Source organism: Pogoniulus pusillus, unplaced genomic scaffold (genome assembly GCF_015220805.1).
Source record: "Pogoniulus pusillus isolate bPogPus1 unplaced genomic scaffold, bPogPus1.pri scaffold_94_arrow_ctg1, whole genome shotgun sequence".
Lineage (NCBI taxonomy): Eukaryota > Metazoa > Chordata > Aves > Piciformes > Lybiidae > Pogoniulus > Pogoniulus pusillus.
Genome location: NW_026974735.1, coordinates 18257 through 34815, shown reverse-complemented (window position 1 = coordinate 34815; position 16559 = coordinate 18257). Strand labels below are relative to the sequence as shown.

The window sequence follows — 16559 nt, the reverse complement described above, 5'->3', positions numbered from 1 at the left end:
GCTCAGATAGCCCAGGTCAGGATCCCTTGGGAAAGGGCTGAAGGGCAACAAGCAGAGATGGGGGGTTGAGGGGAGTGGGGTGTGACAGGCCAAGCCACAGCTCTCGACTGCTGGAGCAGCAGCAGCAATTTGACTTCCTGCTCGCGTCGGTCCTCACCTGCAGAGTCCCGTGTCCAGTTGTGGAGCATCCAACACAAGGGTCTGGAACAGCTGGAATAGCAGCACAGCCTTCAGGGACGCCAGTGGCAGCAGCGCCATCGCTCCCCGTTGCCAGGCGAAGCTCCCAAACGAGCCTTTGTTTATCGGAGCAGTGGGGGACCGGAGCCGAGAGAGCAGGGCGGGGATCGGAGCTAACGCGACAGTGCCGAGAGCAGCGCCGGGATCTCGGCTTTGCAGTTTCCGGGCTCCGTTGTTGGGCGGCCCCAGGCTCCTTCCCACTCTGTCCGGCCGCGGGGCTGGCAGCGGACTGCGACCCTCAGCATAGAGCCTCAGCAGGCGCTGGGCCAGAGCCGCCCAGAGTTCGAAATGCAGCAGGAAGAGGAGGAGAGGAATAAAGAGAAAGAGGAAAAGGAGGAGAAGAAGCAGGAGGAGGATCAGGAGGAAGAGGCGGAGAAAAAGAGCGAGCAGCAGGAGGAAGGTGAAGGTAAAGCTGCCGCGGACGCCTCTGTGCCAGCCGAGCGGTGCCTCGAGTGCGGGCAGAGCCTCCCGCCCGGCTGGCAGCCGGGGAAGCAGCAGCAGTGCCTCCAGCCTGGCACCCAGCGCTTCATCTGCACCCACTGCGCCCAGAGGCGCTCTGGGTTCCTCCGGCGGCAGCGCAGAAGCACCCAGGCGGGCACCAAGCCGCGATTTAGCTGCGATGAGTGTGGCAAGAGCTTTGCCAGCAGGTCTGCTCTCAGCCAGCACCACCAACGCCATACTGGGAAGAAGCAGTTCCCTTGTGGCGACTGTGGCAAGGGCTTTACCAACAGCTCTGATCTCCTCGAGCACTGGCACGTCCACAACGGGGAGAAACCATACAGCTGCAGCGTCTGTGGCAAGAACTTTGCCCCCAGGTCCACTCTCAGCTGCCACCGAGCAGTGCACACCAGTGAGAAGCCGCACAGCTGCGGCGACTGCAGCAAGAGCTTCGCCAGCATCTCCCACCTTAAAAGGCACCGCCTGGTGCACACTGGTGAGAGGCCGTACAGCTGCGGTGTCTGTGGCAAGGGCCTTGCCAGCAGGTCTACTCTCCGCTACCACGTTGCCATCCACACTGGGGAGCTGCCGTACGGCTGCGGTGTCTGCGGCAAGAGCTTTGCCAGAAGTTACAAACTCAGCCATCACCTCCTTATCCACAGCGGGGAGAAGCGGCACAGCCGCGCTGACCGCGGTGTGACCATCACCAGTACTGTCCGACTCAACAGTCGCCACCGCATCCACAGTGGGGAGAAGCGGCACAGCCGCGCTGACCACGGAGTGACCATCACCAGCACTGTCCGACTCAACAGTCACCACCGCATCCACAGCGGGGAGAACCTGTTCCACTGCTCTGACTGTGGCAAGAGCTTTGCCCACAGTACCAGCCTGATCTATCACCGGTGCCAAGACCCCTACAGGCCTATATAGAGCCCTACAGAGCTGCCCAGACCCCCGTAGGCCTATATAGAGCCCTGGAGACCTGCCCAGACCCCTATAGGCTTATATAGAGCCCTACAGAGCTGCCCAGACCCCTATAGGCCTATATAGAGCCCTACAGAGCTGCCCAGACCCCTGCAGGCCTCCACACCGGGGAGAAGCCCTACAGCTGCAGCGACTGCGGCAAGAGTTTTATCCTCAGCTCTGCTCTCCAGCGTCACCATCGCGTCCACACTGGGGAGAGGCCTTACAGCTGCGGGCAGCGTGGCAAGAGCTTCGCCGAGAAGCATTATCTGATCACACACCGCAACATCCACGCTGGGGAGAAGCCTTTCTACTGCGGTGACTGCGGCAAGAGCTTTGCCCACAGCTCTGCTCTCAGCCGTCACCGTTGCATCCACACCGGGGAGAAGCCCTACAGCTGCGGCAACTGCGGCAAGAGCTTCCGGTACAGCGGCGACCTCACCAAACACCTGCACAGCCTCAGCCACCAGAAGATGAAGAGCAGCAGCAAAGCTTCCAGGGGTCCTCCCTCCCACTGATACCAGGAGGTGCCTAGCAGCCACAGGCCGATCCTGACAATGCTGGTGCCAGAGGGTCCTGGCGGTAGAGCTGCCCCAACCATGACCCTTCTCTGCTGGGTTTTGCTGTCCTGGGATGTGGTGAGGCTGCACCAGTAGCACCAACAACAGCAGGTGCTGTTGTGCCATCCCCAGGCAGAGCCCTGAAACATGCCTTGTTTGGGAGAGGAGGATCTGAGGGCAGAGCAGGGCTGTGTCACAACTGGGCTGGAACCTCTAAGCCATGCTGGATTCCAAGGTGGTCTCTATAAGCCCTGCTAGATGATCACCATCATCACCAACACCAATCCTCACCAACACCAACATTGGCTTGGTACACTCAGGAATGAAGCAACTGTCCATGTGGCTGCAAGTCAGAGATTCCATGGAAAATGTGCCTGGAGCAGGGAACAATCCCAATAAAAGACTTTCCAAGGCTCTTGCAAGTTCTTCCATCTCCATCCAGACCAAATTCACCCTGCCCAGAAATCTGAGGTTTGGCATTTGCCAAGCAGAGAACTGAGGGCATGACTCTGGCTGGGGGTCAATAATGCCCCAAAAATCCCTCAAACACTAAGACTCCTCCCCTTAAACCTCCTTAAAATACCTCAAAACGTCCCCAAACCCTTCTCAAACAGCTTAAAATCTCCCCAACCTCCCCCAAACTTCCCTAAACCACCCCAAATCTCCCTAACTCACCCTCAAGCCTCCCTCAAACCCCTCAAAACCTCCCAAAAGCCTTTCTCACCTTCCCTAAACCTCTCAAAGTCTCCCAAAACCTTCCCCCCACACCTTTAAACTCTCCTAAATTGCCTCCTTAAAGCTCCTAATAATACCTTAAATAATGCAATGTGAATCTGTAAGGATCCTGCAGGGATCCCCCAAGGATCCTGGGTGGGCTTGCAGGGATCCTGTAGGTATCCTACATAGATTTGCAATAATCCCCTGTGGATTTGCAGGGATCTACAAGGATCCAGTGTGGATCTGCAAGCCCGTGGTGTGAATCCTCAACCACCCAGCCAGGATCTGCAAGGATCCTGCCCAATCCCAGGGTGTTCTTGGAAGACCAAAGAGGTTTTGTGGTGCTAGGGATGCTCTGAAGCGGTTTGGGGGTCCCAAGGAGATTTTGAGGGGGCTGGGGGCAACCTTCAGGGTGGAGCAGGCCTGGTGGGTTCTTGGAGGTCTCAGGGGAGCTAGGAGGCTGCTGGGAGGGAGTGGGAGGTAGCAAGGCGCAGCCTTGGTGGGGGTTTTGTGGGGCTGGGACAGGTTGATGGGGGAGGGGTGAGGTGTGAGTCACAGCAATTTATTTCTAGTTAATTGATCTCCAATTAATCAGACCCCACACCCCCCCCTCAACCCCCAGCTAGAACCCAAAGCGGAGGTAGAACCATGAGCTGAGGTGGAAATGACTCCAAGCCCTGGAGACAGAAAAGCTGAGGAGCATCAAGGAGCACTTCCAACCACCAGAGAGAGCAACCAGCATCAGGGCAGGACCCTGCCGGTGCCCATCAAGCTCTGGGGGACAGTTTGATGGTGGAGAGGAGGACACAGAAGTAGGGGAAGACTCTCTCCCCGCTGAAGGAGGCCACAGGGAAGGTGAAGATGCGTTGCCGGCTGCCAACGGCGTAGAAGGAGACTTGGCCCACCTCATAGTCCAGGTAGACGCCGATTTCCCCGTTGAGGATGGGGACAGAGGTGTTGGAAGGAGCTGTGAGGGCCACGCAGAGCTCATCATACTTCTGCAAGCCCCAGATCTCAGCGTTGGGCTTGAAGAGGACTCGACCTTTCCTCTGAACCGACTCGAGGGCCACTCCCACGGCCCAGAAGCGCCCCCTCACCTCCACCTCCCAGTAGTGCCGGCCCGAGGTGAAGCCCTGGCTGCCCAGCATGCAGGGATCGGTGTCAAACTGGCCTGGCCCCTCAGGCCAGCGGTGTCCAGGTCTACCCCAGGTGGCCTCCTTGAGGTTGTCAGAGAGGATGACCTCAGGACCTGCTGTGGTTGGATCCAAGGTAATGTCCACTGGAGGGCAAAAGGGAGAAGGCAGAAGTTGAGCAGAGATGAAACAGCTTCCCAAGTCCTCTTCAGTGGGGAAAGGGAAGGGAGTGGTGGGGTTAGAGGCAGGACATAGAAAAGCCAAGAGCTGGGGCCCAGAGATAGAGGATGTCCAGGTGAGCTTGGACATAGAGAAGCCAAGAGATGGGGGCTGGAGATAGAGGATCTCCAGGTGAGCTTTGACATGCAGAGGCCAACAGATGGAGGTTGGATGTGGGGGATCTCCAGGTGAGCTTGGACATGGAGAAGCCAAGAGATGGGGGCTGGAGACAGAGGATTTCCAGGTGAGCTTGGACATAGAGAAGCCAAGAGATGGGGGCTGGAGATACAGGATCTCCAGGTAGGCTTGGACATGCACAGGCCACCAGATGGAGGTTGGATGTGGGGGATCTCCAGGTGAGGCTGGACATGGAGAAGCCAAGAGATGGGGAACCTCTAAGGTGAGCTTGAACATGGAGAAGCCACGAGATGGGGGTCGGAGATGAAAGTGGCCTAGAGACAGAAGGTGGAGCCAGAGGATCTTCATCTCTAATGGCCATCCCAACTTGATGCATCCCAGAAAACACCCAAGAAGGGGAACTTGACTCCTCTCCACCTTTTGGTTACCTTCAAACTGCTTCGCTGTGTGGTAGTCCAGGGCCAGATGCCAGGTGGGCAGCCGTGGGTGGAGGAAGAAGGTCATGGTGCCCTCAGCGTCCTCCCTTCTGAGCTGGAGCTGCAGGGAAGGAGGAAAAGAGAGACCAAAAAACCACATGGGTGTCCTCCAGGTGAACACATCTCAGCTCTTCATCCTTTTTTGGGTCAGAAAAAAAAGAGTCAACCACCACAGCTCATCATCAAAACCATCCTCTGGCAGCCACAAAGGAGCTTCCTGAATCTGGGAGAAGATCCAAGGAGATGTGGATTTAAATTCCCTGAGGAGCACCTTGGGATGGAGCCACATGACCTCATAAATACACCCCCCGCCACCACCAAAATCCTTAGGGATGAATCCAAGGCTCAGGGATGAATCCAAAATTGAGGTAATTTGAGTCCAGACCAAACTAATTTGAGCCCAAACCAAGCCTGTTTGAGCCCGGCCTGAGCTAACTGGAGTCCATTTTCATCTAATCTGTGCCCAAACTGGGCTAATCTGAGCCCAGCTCCCTCCAGCTACTTTGAGCACAGCTCAAATCCAAACTAGGCAAATTTGAGCCCAACCTGAGCTAATTTGAGTCCACCTCCATCTTAATCTGAGCCCAAACCAGGCTAATCTGAGCCCAGATCTCTCACATCCAGGGAAATCCTGCAGGGGGGGGGGGAAGTTTCTGACTGTCCCCCAGCCAGGGCAAACGTGCAGAGGGGAGATAAGAGCTGAGATCAAAGGGCCTCCAGTGCAGCCTCTGAAAACCAGTGCGAGGCCCCAAGCTAGGGGGTGAAAGGGAGCCCAAAACGGGGGGAGTAAAGAGAGGCCCCAAGCTGGGAGGAGTGTGGGGTGGGGTGTTGAGAGGCCCCAGGCTGGGGGGTAGGAAAGGGAGCCCAAAACTGGAGGAGTAAAGAGAGGCCCCAAGCTAGGGAGTAGAGAGAGGGTAGTAAAGAGAGACCCCAAGCTGGGGTGGGGGGGAGAGGGTAGTAAAGAGAGGCCCCAAGCTAGGGGGTGAAAGGGAGCCCAAAACTGGGGGAGTAAAGAGAGGCCCCAAGCTGGGAGGAGTGTGGAGTGGAGGGTTACAAAGTCCTCTTGCAAAACCCTCATTTAGACAGAATTGTGGCTCAAAGACCATCCATGGAGAAGTCCAAAGCCCACGGCACCAGCCCTGGGAACTGCTTAAACAGCCCTTACAGCCTCTGGGAAGATTTCTTCCCCAGAGGGGCAAAAACTGTAAACATGAGCCATTGTTTTGAGAAGGAGTCCTTGGGTTTCAGACATGGTGAGCACCCTACGCAAACCTGCTGGAGGCTGACCCCTGGGGTGGTCCCACAGGTTGTTTTGGGTAAAAAAGCAGCCTATGGATGCCTTACACCTAACTTTGAACCAATCTGTGCTGGTCACGTACGTTCGCCCGAGTTTGGCTGGGTACACCTCTTCTAAACAGCATAAAAATGCTGCATTGCCTTAATAAAGCACCTGACCCTCTCGGGGTGCTCTTGCTCACTCGCTCTCACACACACACACACGGCACAGCCTGGCACTCGCTCGGCATCGCATCTGCACCGATCGCACTGCAGCATCGAAGCTACGGCCGGCTCGGGACGGCACAGTTACAGTCAGTGCTCCGATCTTCTCCCAGGCAACCAGCAACAGAACAAGGGGACACAAGTCTCAAGTTGTGCCGGGGTAGGTACAGGCTGGATGTTAGGAGGAAGTTCTTCACAGAGAGAGTGACTGGCATTGGAATGGGCTGTCCAGGGAGGTGGTGGAGGCACTGTCCCTGGCCGTATCACAGTATCATCAGGGTTGGAAGAGACCTCACAGATCATCAAGTCCAACCCTTTACCACAGAGCTCAAGGCCAGACCATGGCACCAAGTGCCACGTCCAATCCTGCCTTGAACAGCTCCAGGGACGGCAACTCCACCAACCCCCCCGGGCAGCCCATTCCAGTGTCCAATGACTCTCTCAGTAAAGAACTTTCTCCTCACCTTGAGCCTAAATTTCCCCTGGCGCAGCCTGAGGCTGACGTGTTCAAGAAAAGACTGCATGAGGCACTTAGTGCCATGGTCTGGTTGACTGGATAGGGCTAGGGGATAGGTTGGACTGGATGATCTTGGAGGTCTCTTCCAACCTGGTTGATTCTATGATTCTATGATCCTCGCCAGCCTCCGGACGCCAGCGCCTGGCTTGGCCGCGCCCGCAGACGCTCAGACCGCGCGCCCTGATCTACGGTATCTGGAACTCTCAGAACTGAATTCGGACAAGTGAGTAACCTGAAACTTGATCTAAAGACTGAATAATCTCTCAAAGCCTTCTAGAATAACTCTCTCAAATCACAGACTCTCTTCATTTGAGCCATTCTGTATTTGATTCGCAACCGCATAGAAAGCACTGACGTGGGATAGTGAGAGATAAGTTTGGGGAAGGGGTTCCCAGTGTTTGGAGTAATAATTCATTTCAGTTCTTTCAAATTCAGCCTTGCATTTCATTCCCCTTAACCCAAACAAACTCCTCTCCGCGACAGAGCAGAGGGGAGATAAGAGCTGAGATCAAAGGGACTCCAGTGCAGCCTCTGAAAACCAGTGCGAGGCCCCAAGCTAGGGGGTGAATGGGAGCCCAAAACGAGGGGAGTAAAGAGAGGCCCCAAGCTGGGAGGAGTGTGGGGTGGGGTATTGAGAGGCCCCAGGCTGGGGGTGGGAAAGGGAGCCCAAAACTGGGGGAGTACAGAGAGGCCCCAAGCTAGGGAGTAGAGAGAGGGTAGTAAAGAGAGGCCCCAAGCTAGGAGCAGGGGGGAGAGGGTAGTAAAGAGAGGCCCCAAGCTAGGAGCAGGGGGGAGAGGGTAGTAAAGAGAGGCCCCACCTGGGGATTGGGGGAAAGGGTAGTAAAGAAAGGCCCCAAGCTGGGGAGGGGGGGGAAGGGTGGTAAAGAGAGGCCCTCCAGCTGGGGGGTGAGGGGGGAGGGGAGTAAGAGGACAGTAAAGAGAGGCCCCCAAAACTACCTGGGTTTTAATTAATTGCTCTTAAATGACCTTGAATTAAGCTACAAAGCAAGAGCCAGGTTGGTACTCACCCAGATTTGCTCCTCCTGAACCTTTCCCTTGATGCTGTGTTGAGCTTCCTCAACTGCTCTTTCTCCACCACCTTCTCCTCCTCCTCCTCTTGGTTGTCCTCCACCACTTTCTCCTCCAGCTGCTTTTTTTTCCGCCTCTCCCACCTTCTCCTCTTGGTTGTCTTCAACTTGCTTCTCCTCCAGCTGCTTTTTCCTCCACCACCTTCTCCTCCTCTTGGTTGTCCTCCACTTGCTTCTCCTCCAGCTGCTTTTTCCTCCACCACCTTCTCCTTCTCTCAGTTGTCTGCCACCACCCTCTCCTCCTCCTCTTGGTTGTCCTCCAGCTGCTTTTTCCTCCACTACCTTCTCCTTTTCTCGGTTGCCCCCCCCACCTTCTCCTTCTCCTCTTAGTTGTCCTCCTACTTGCTTCTCCTCCAGCTGCTTTTTCCTCCCTCCACCACCTTCTCCTCCCTGGCACAGGCTCAGCCAAAGCTCGGCCCTGTCTCTGCCTCCGCCAGCGTTTATCAGCCAGGGAGGGAGGGAGGGAGGAGATCTCCAATCTTCTCCTTCCAGATGGAGGCCACCAGGCACTTGGGCACCTCCTGCGGCCTCCGATTGCACCTTTTAGCCTGTTTCAGACCTCCTCAACGAAGGCACTGGGGGGGTAGAGGGGGGGGAACAAATTTACATTTCCATTTTTGACCTCAGGATGTCCCAACTTGGCTGCAGCTTCTTCTGGGCAGGGCTGGTGAGGTCACACCTCAAATCCTAGGGTCAGTTTTGGATTCCTTACTACAAGAAGGGCATTGACAGGGTGGAACACATCCAGAAATGGGTAAGGAAGGTGGTGAAAGGCATCTGAAGAGCAGCTGAGGGACCTGAGGTTGCTCATGCTAGAGGACATCTGAGGAGCAGGTGAGGGACCTGAGGTTGTTCAGCCTGGAGGACATCTGAGAGACCTGAGGTTGTTTGTCCTGGAGGACATCTGAGATGCAGGTGAGAGGCCTGAGGTTGTTCAGGGTTCAGGACATCTGAAGAGCAGCTGAGGGACCTGAGGTTGTTCAGCCTGGAAGACAGGGAGGAGGGTCTGGAGGACATCTGAGGAGCAGCTGAGGGACCTGAGATTGTTCAGCCTGGAGGACACCTGAGGACTAGGGTCCTGGAGGATACCTGAGGAGCAGCTGAGGGACCTGAGGTTCTTCAAGCTGGAGAACAGGGAGGAGGGTCTGGATGACATCTGAAATGCAGGTGAGAGACCTGAGGTGTTTGTCCTGGAGGACATCCGAGATGCAGGTGAGGGACCTGAGGTTGTTCAGCCTGGAGGACACCTGAGATGCAGGTGAGGGGCCTGAGGTTGTTCAGGCTGGAGGACATCTGAGGAGCAGCTGAGAGACCTGAGGTTGTTCAGGACATCTGAGATGCAGGTGAGGGACCTGAGGTTCTTCAGGCTGGAGAACAGGGAGGAGGGTCTGGAGATCACCTGAGGGTGAGGATGTGGGAGACATCCAAGGACAAGGATCTGTGGATCCACTCCACATCGTCTGACCTGCAGGGAACACTGAATCCACTCCACTTCTCCTCCTGCCAGGACCCTCTACCCCCCAACCATGGCCGCTAAAAGCCCTCTGCAGAGCCTCCAGGAGGAGGCTACCTGCTCTGTCTGCTTGGACTTCTTCATCGAACCCATCATGCTGCTGCCCTGCAGCCACAACTTTTGTCGCCGCTGCCTCGACTACTGCCCTGCCGATGCCACCACCGGGACCAGGTCTTGTCCCCAGTGCCGTTCGCCCTTCCCCCCCGACAGTTTCCGCCCCAACTGCCACTTGGCCAACGTGGTGGAAGCCATCAAGAAGCTGATAGCGCTGGAGGAGCGCAGCCGCACACCCCGCGGGAGGCTTTCTGGCCGGGATGGGACCGTCCCCAGTGCCAGCCGTGCCGAAGGCCGAAGCCGCTCCCTGGTGCCCCTGGAAGAGGCTGTGTCTGAGTGTGAGGTGAGGCTCAGGAACCTCTCCTCTGCCTTCAGAAGTTCTTGGGGTTGGGGGGGGTGGTTGGGCACTTTCTGGGGGCTATTGAACCACTTAGGGGCCGAGGTGGCCCTTTTTGGGGGGCTGCTGGGCACCTTTTATGGGGGGCTGATTGGGCACCTTTTAAGGGGGGCTGATTGGGCACCTTTTTGGGGGCTGCTGGGCACCTTTTAAGGGGGGCTGATTGGGACCTTTTGGGGGGCTGCTGGGCACCTTTTATGGGGGGCTGATTGGGACCTTTGGGCGGGCTGCTGGGCACCTTTTATGGGGGGCTCATTAGGACCTTTTGGGAGGCTGCTGGGCACCTTTTATGGGGGGCTCATTAGGACCTTTTGGGAGGCTGCTGGGCACCTTTTATGGGGGGCTGATTGGGACCTCTTGGGGGGCTGCTGGGCACCTTTTATGGGGGGAGATTGGGACCTTTTGGGGGGCTGCTGGGCACCTTTTATGGGGGGAGATTGGGACCTTTTGGGGGGCTGCTGGGCACCTTTTATGGGGGGCTGCTGGGGACCTTTTAAAGGGGGCTGCTGGCCATTATCGCTGCCGCAGCCGCCACGCCACTACCACGCTCAGCACCGCCAGAAAGGGAACCAGATCCAATCTGAACAGGGGTCACCCGGAAGAATGCCGGACAGCAGCGACGCGGAGGAGGAATTTTACGGAGGAGGAAAATCTCTCCAAGCAAGACCCTTGTTTAAAACAGAAACCATCAAAGGAAAGAAAGGCAAAGGTGCCACGACCTCACAAAGCCCGCTAGCCGCCTGGAGGAAACGCTGTGAGTTAAGGGAGACTTTCTCCCGTGCGCCACATGAGTCAGTGACTGACTATGTCTGCCGTGTGGTGGACAACAGGGCTCAGTTCGGAAGGAGTTCTCCCGCAGCAGGAGATGCCAGACTGCCAGATATCGCAGACGCCCTGTATGCCAGGTTTGCTTTCGAATCGGCAAATCTAAGGAAAGCTATGACGGCAACGGCGAATGAGCCTTTAGAGCAGGTAAATGTTAGATCAGCTAATATAATCGTGTCTCTCTACGAAGCTTTTAAAGATGTCGAGGGAGTTAACAAAGAAAGCTTTTTTGATCTGGGTGTTGGCGTGTTCAGGTCTCAAGTTGAGGTTGAGGCTTGGAAGTCAGAGGTTAAAAAGCTGAACGCAGAGAATGCCCGGCAAGAAGTACAATTGCTGAAGGCGCAGCAAGAAATTAAGTCGCTGCAGAGGGAGAGAGAGGCAATGTTGAAAGACACTATCAGGCAAAGCTTGAGTTTTCGCGCAGAGGCCGCTGTGGCTGAAGACAGGATGAGAGTTGTGGAGGAAAAGTTAGATAAAGTGCTTAGCCGAATGTCGCGGTCCAGAAGCAGTTCGCGGGGAAGTACCCCGCAGATGCAATCGGCCGTTAGCTCCCGCGCGGACACACCGCAGCCGCGGTCGCGTATCGGGTCTCGGACAGAAACTCCTCAGCCCTCGACCCGAACCCGGGAGTCAACCGGTTACTTGAGCTTGCCAGCTTTTACCCCGATACATCCTGAGAAGTCACAGCAGCCCGTGGTTCGTCAGAAAGAGCCGGGGGCTCATTGGGGTTCGGTAACTACCCCCTCTCAGACCCAGGAGTCACAATTCTTGCACTCTCTGCCTAAAGTCTCTCGCGCCGGTACGCCTTCCCACGAGCCCGACTTCTTTAAAATGTCGCCGTCAAGGCATCTTCCTTTGCCACTGAATCCCCAACCAGCGGCAGAGCTGCCCCTGTTGCCGCACAAGCCATGCGGCTCGACACCGTGCCCTCGGGAGGTGCCCAGACAGCCTACCTCGCCAACGCTGGTCCAGCCAGCCGCCGCTTTGCCTTCGTCGCCACTGGCGCCGCTTCAACCGCAGGTGCCGGCAGTGCCGTTACTAGCAATAACGGAGCCGATAGCCCAGACACAGCCGCCATCTTCCCAGCCATCTCCACAACAACCGCCATCTTCTCAACCGCCACGCCCCGAGCAGCCAGCGCTGAGCAGCATGCCTGCGCGGCGCCACGCCGCGTCGCAGACTGCAGCTACGTCTGTTGACAGCGACATGGAAGTGGAAAAGGTGCACAGCAAACTGGCAACCTACTCCGTGAATCCTCTCTTTGCGTCTGAAACTACGCAAGGACCGAAAGGAGGCAAAACAACAACCACGAAAATCAAATCGTACACAGAAAAGCAGATAGATGATCTTAGGGAAACTTATTCCCGCATGCCTAATGAACCTATAATTGAGTATGTGTATCGCGTGGTGCAAAGGGGGGTGGAAAGGATTGTCTTATCTCGTGAAGAGGTGGGGAGAACTAACTGGGGACCTGAGGTATTTCTTGGGGATGGTCCTGAGGGAGACCTTGCATTGAGTGCTAGGATCTTTCACTGGGCTAGTGTTTATGAACCTTTAGACAGGGGTGATCCTACAGAGTTTTGGATCAGATCCCCTGATGAGTTAAATGAAGCATTTACTATGGTTGCCTGTATCCAAGCTGTGAATCATAAGGGGTTATATGCACATGCAATGGATGCCCCAGTAGAGCCACAGAGGCTTGGACCCCTGATAAGGGGTATGCCTGGCTTCATAAAGGCTGAAGGCATTAGGATAAGGAGACAAATTGAGAATGCAATACAACAGAATGAAGGGCAAAGTTCACAAAGTGTAGTCCATCATCCTACGTGGAGGGAAGTGCTTACAGAACTAGCCAGTCTAGGGAGAGAAATGGGTTATCATGATCCGTTATCTGTGCCAGAATCTGTCTTTCAGAAGGAAAAGCAGTCTGGAGGCAGGAGCAGCTCTGCATCACGAGGAAAACACCAAACAGTGCGACATGCCTGGACATCTGGTAACCCTAATGAGAGTCCACGATCGAGCCCACGATCAAGTCCCAGGGGGAGCCCTGAGCTTAATCGTCGCTCTGAATCTGGAATAATGTGGGTACCGACTTCTCAAGGCAGAGGTGTACTCCCACTGCAGGAACAGAAATATGCAGTGAAACCTCGTGATGTGTTTCAGAGGAAACAGATAGAGCGTGATCCTGTGAAGAATGAGATCATGTTTGAGATAAAAAAACTGTTAGAACAGATACTAAAAGGCAGTGGTGATGGAAAGGTGAAGCAGAACCGTAAGAAAGGCTCTGCAAACACATCTCCTACCAAGTCAGGTTCTCCTGATCGGGGAGGGGATAAGGACAAATCAAAAAACTAGGTGTGGCGGTGAATGATTCAGGCCACACTCATCGCTCTGTTTCTGAATGTCGATGGTCTGACAAACCTGAACCCTATATCATGATTCCTACTGGACCAACTAGAGCTGCTGTCAAATACCTAATAGATACAGGTGCACAAATTACAGTGCTAAATGCACAACTAGCAAAGCATCTGAAAATCTTGCCATCCCGGAGAAAAGTAAACATAACAGGTGTTACAGGACAACCTGAAACATGCTATTTAGCCAAAGCACAGCTGTGGCTACCTGGGGAGAAAAGAAGTACCCTGGTAGAGTTAGCATTGGGTTCGTGCAAACATAATATCCTTGGTTTTGATGTTCTAGCAGGTAGAAGATGGCATCTTCCTGACGGAACATTATGGAGCTTTGGTGCTTATGAGGTGAGGAATAAGAGGCAAAGGTTAGTCCGTACTTGCGTTCGCTTATTGCAAACAGCTCCTCCATTGCCAAAGTCACACATTACTTGTGTTGCACAGTATCCATTGCCAGCTGCAGCTAAGCAAGGTATCACTGAAGTGACAGCTGATCTTGAAAAGAGACAGATTATCTCTAGAACTCATTCTCCTTACAATTCACCTGTTTGGCCAGTCCGAAAACAGAATGGCCGATGGAGATTGACAGTAGATTTCCGGAAGCTAAATATTAACACTCCTCCTCTTACTGCAGCAGTTCCTAGTCTTTCATCCACAGTGACAACAATCCAAGCGGCTTCTCACACCTGGATGGCGACTCTAGACGTGAAGGACATGTTCTTCATGGTGCCATTGAGAGAAGAGGACAAACCACAGTTTGCTTTTACCTGGCAAGGTATTCAGTACACATTCAACAGTCTTCCACAAGGGTACAAACACAGCGCAACCATTGCACACAATGCACTTGCAGCTTTGCTTGACACTGTTCAACTTCCTAAGGATGTTAAGATGTACCATTACATTGATGATATCTTGGTGGGAGGGAATGACAAGGAGCAAGTTGGTGCAGTGGCTGAGAATATCCGAGAACTGTTGACTAACCAGGGTTTGACCATTCCAAAGGAAAAGTGTCAAGGTCCAAATCAAGAGGTAAAATTCCTGGGATCATGGTGGGTAGCAGGTGCAGTGTCTGTGCCAGACGACACTCTTCAGAGCATTGAAAAGGGCCAAATACCCCAAAATAGAAAAGAGTTACAACAATTGTTGGGTACTCTGGGTTACTGGAGGAAACACATTCCAGGTTTCTCAGTAATTGCCCGTCCTCTGTATGATTTGCTTAAGAAGAACAAGCATTGGGATTGGACTCCAGAACATTCTGATAGCCTGAGGTTTCTCAAGGATGAACTAAAGGCATATCAGAAGTTGGGGCCCTTACACCCAAAAGATGCCCTGAGGGCTGAATGGGGTTTTTCCGCGAATGCCTCATACTGTGGAATTTTCCAGAGAGGACCCAATGGTCCTAGTAGAGCTCTCTTGTTTTCCTCAACAGCATTCAAGGAGGCCGAGATTCGGTACTCGGATTGGGAAAAGGGACTTCTTTCCCTAACTCGAGCTGTTAAGGAAGCAGAAAAGCTTCGTACTACACAAGATGTTGTAGTGCAAGGCCCATTTCCTCTGCTAAAACCGATCCTTAAAGGATCTCCTCCACCAGAAGGAATTGCCCAAAAGGCTACTGTTAGAAAGTGGTATGCCTACTTAGAGGGAATTTCACAGCTGATGCCGCTGAAAGAGGGACCTACAAAGGTATCCAAACTACAGCAACCCATAAATCCTGATAAAGCTCTGCTTGGTCAGCCATATAAGCCTTCTCCTATTCAGGTAGCCCTAGAGATGACCGCAGACCCCGACAAATCGGGAGTGTGGTTCACAGATGCATCCTCTCGGAGGGTGGGGGCGAAGTGGCACTACAAAGCCGCTGCCTTGGAGATTGCTACAGGCCAGACCATCACTGAAGAAGGTGATGGCAGTGCGCAGGTAGGGGAGTTGCGTGCTCTCATGCTAGCAGCCGAGCATGGAGCCACAACTATTTACACTGATTCTTATTCCACGTTCAAAGGCGCCACTGAGTGGATTTGCCAGTGGGAAGCGAATCAGTGGAAGGTATCAGGTGCGGAAGTCTGGAGAGTCGAAGACTGGAAAAGGCTATTAGAGATTGGCCGATCCAGACCCCTCAAGGTTGGTTGGGTAGAAGGGCATTCCAAAAAGCAAACACCAGCTGCCGCCTGGAATAATCCAGCTGATTTCCTGGCAAAGATCAACATAGTGGATGAGGAGAAAAGAGAATGGTGGAGGTTAGCTGAGTGGCTTCATATTAAAAGAGGTCATTCAGGAAAAGCAGACCTTTACTTCGAGTGTATGGCCAGTTTCTATGAGTACCTGTAAGGAACTCATTTCATCTTGTCCACAGTGTAGAATCAGGCTTAAAGCAAATCATCCCAATCTAGCTCCAGCACAGCATATCAGAGGAGACAAAAGGTTATGGAGCACATGGCAAATTGACTATGTGGGTCCCTTAAAGCCCTCACACAGGAAGAAATACATACTGGTGGAGGTGGAGGTGGTTTCAGGATTAGTCATGGCTACAGCAACTAGTGCTGCCACAGGAGCTCAAACTATTGAGGTCTTGAAGCAGTGGTTTAGTGTCTTGCCAATGCCAGAGTACATCCAAAGTGATAATGGATCTCACTTTACAGCATCCTCTGTACAAGACTGGGCTAAGAGTGAGGGGATTACATGGGTATTCCATACTCCCTATTATCCTCAAGCTAATGGTATTGTAGAGAGAACAAATGCTCTGGTTAAGAAACATGCCATGGTATCCAAAGGTAACTGGGATAAACGCTTGCCATACGCAGTTTTCATTGTGAACAACAGATGGGGTAATTATGGTAGTCCTAAAATAAGGGCATTTTGTCCTGACAATCCAGTGGAGAATGTTAGTCATCCACCAGATAAATCTCAGCACTCTCAACAGTCATTACACAAATTACAGGTGGGACAGCCAGTAATGATAAACTTGCCTTCAATTGGAGTTGTGCCTATGACCCTGACAAAACCAAATGGGTTGTATGCTTGGGAAGCAACTGATGTAAGTGGGAAGACTCATCGTATCAGTGCACGATGGATTCTCCCAGACTTCTGAACTGCTTTTGCATATACCAGGTTTTCTGCTTTGTATATGTTCAATAAAGCTTTGTTTATTCAGGGGGGTGGGCATAAGTATTAAGTTAGTTTAAATTAGAGTTATGCTTATGTATTAGTTATGTTAAGGGTTAAATATAAGTTGTATTTCATTTTTGCTCTTTCGATTCTTGGCTTAATGTGAGCCAGGGGGTGGAGTATGTCATGGAGAGTAGCAAAAGCTCTCTAAGTTTTTGCTATATTGTGTAGTTTCTAGTGCCTCACATTAAAAGCCAGAAGCATCGAAAAACCAAAA

The 16559-nt window shown here is 53.5% G+C and overlaps 4 protein-coding genes across 5 annotated transcripts; 3 read left to right on the top strand and 1 right to left on the bottom strand.

Moving 5' to 3' along the window:
* The first annotated feature begins 163 nt into the window (after positions 1-163).
* On the top strand, positions 164-1803 carry LOC135174611 (zinc finger protein 239-like). Its single transcript, XM_064141946.1, has one exon. It carries the CDS (start codon positions 526-528, stop codon positions 1603-1605), a length of 1080 nt encoding a protein of 359 aa, XP_063998016.1. The 5' UTR covers positions 164-525; the 3' UTR covers positions 1606-1803.
* LOC135174592 (zinc finger protein 239-like) lies at positions 1722-2620 on the top strand (the record flags this gene model as incomplete). The annotated part of the gene is made up of 1 exon (XM_064141925.1): positions 1722-2620. A coding segment is annotated over one exon (435 nt), but the record flags the coding sequence as incomplete, so codon positions are not given.
* A 909-nt stretch (positions 2621-3529) lies between these two features.
* Positions 3530-8486, bottom strand: LOC135174608 (zinc finger protein RFP-like). Of its 2 annotated transcripts, none has more exons than XM_064141942.1 (3): positions 7927-8486; positions 4834-5018; positions 3530-4194 (listed from the first exon to the last, which is right to left on the bottom strand). In XM_064141942.1, exons 2-3 carry the CDS (start codon positions 4979-4981, stop codon positions 3683-3685), a joined length of 660 nt encoding a protein of 219 aa, XP_063998012.1. In that variant the 5' UTR covers positions 4982-5018; positions 7927-8486; the 3' UTR covers positions 3530-3682. The 2 variants fall into 2 exon arrangements, with proteins under 2 accessions (XP_063998012.1, XP_063998013.1); XM_064141943.1 differs by having other exon boundaries at positions 4834-4942.
* On the top strand, positions 6531-11974 carry LOC135174591 (uncharacterized). The gene is made up of 5 exons (XM_064141924.1): positions 6531-6541; positions 7023-7121; positions 9494-9896; positions 10479-11507; positions 11621-11974. Exons 3-5 carry the CDS (start codon positions 9513-9515, stop codon positions 11972-11974), a joined length of 1767 nt encoding a protein of 588 aa, XP_063997994.1. The 5' UTR covers positions 6531-6541; positions 7023-7121; positions 9494-9512.
* The last annotated feature ends 4585 nt before the right edge of the window (positions 11975-16559 follow it).

What these genes read in the sequence shown, in the direction of transcription:
- LOC135174611 (XM_064141946.1), top strand. Translation starts at nt 526, where the DNA reads ATGCAGCAGGAAGAGGAGGAGAGGAATAAAGAGAAAGAGGAAAAGGAG.
- LOC135174591 (XM_064141924.1), top strand. Translation starts at nt 9,513, where the DNA reads ATGGCCGCTAAAAGCCCTCTGCAGAGCCTCCAGGAGGAGGCTACCTGC. An exon ending in AGGCTGTGTCTGAGTGTGAG is followed by an intron (nt 9,897 to 10,478) that starts GTGAGGCTCAGG and finishes TCGCTGCCGCAG; the next exon opens with CCGCCACGCCACTACCACGC. An exon ending in CGGGGGCTCATTGGGGTTCG is followed by an intron (nt 11,508 to 11,620) that starts GTAACTACCCCC and finishes GTCGCCGTCAAG; the next exon opens with GCATCTTCCTTTGCCACTGA.
- LOC135174608 (XM_064141942.1), bottom strand. Translation starts at nt 4,981, where the DNA reads ATGTGGTTTTTTGGTCTCTCTTTTCCTCCTTCCCTGCAGCTCCAGCTC. An exon ending in CACAGCGAAGCAGTTTGAAG is followed by an intron (nt 4,195 to 4,833) that starts GTAACCAAAAGG and finishes TTTGCCCTCCAG; the next exon opens with TGGACATTACCTTGGATCCA.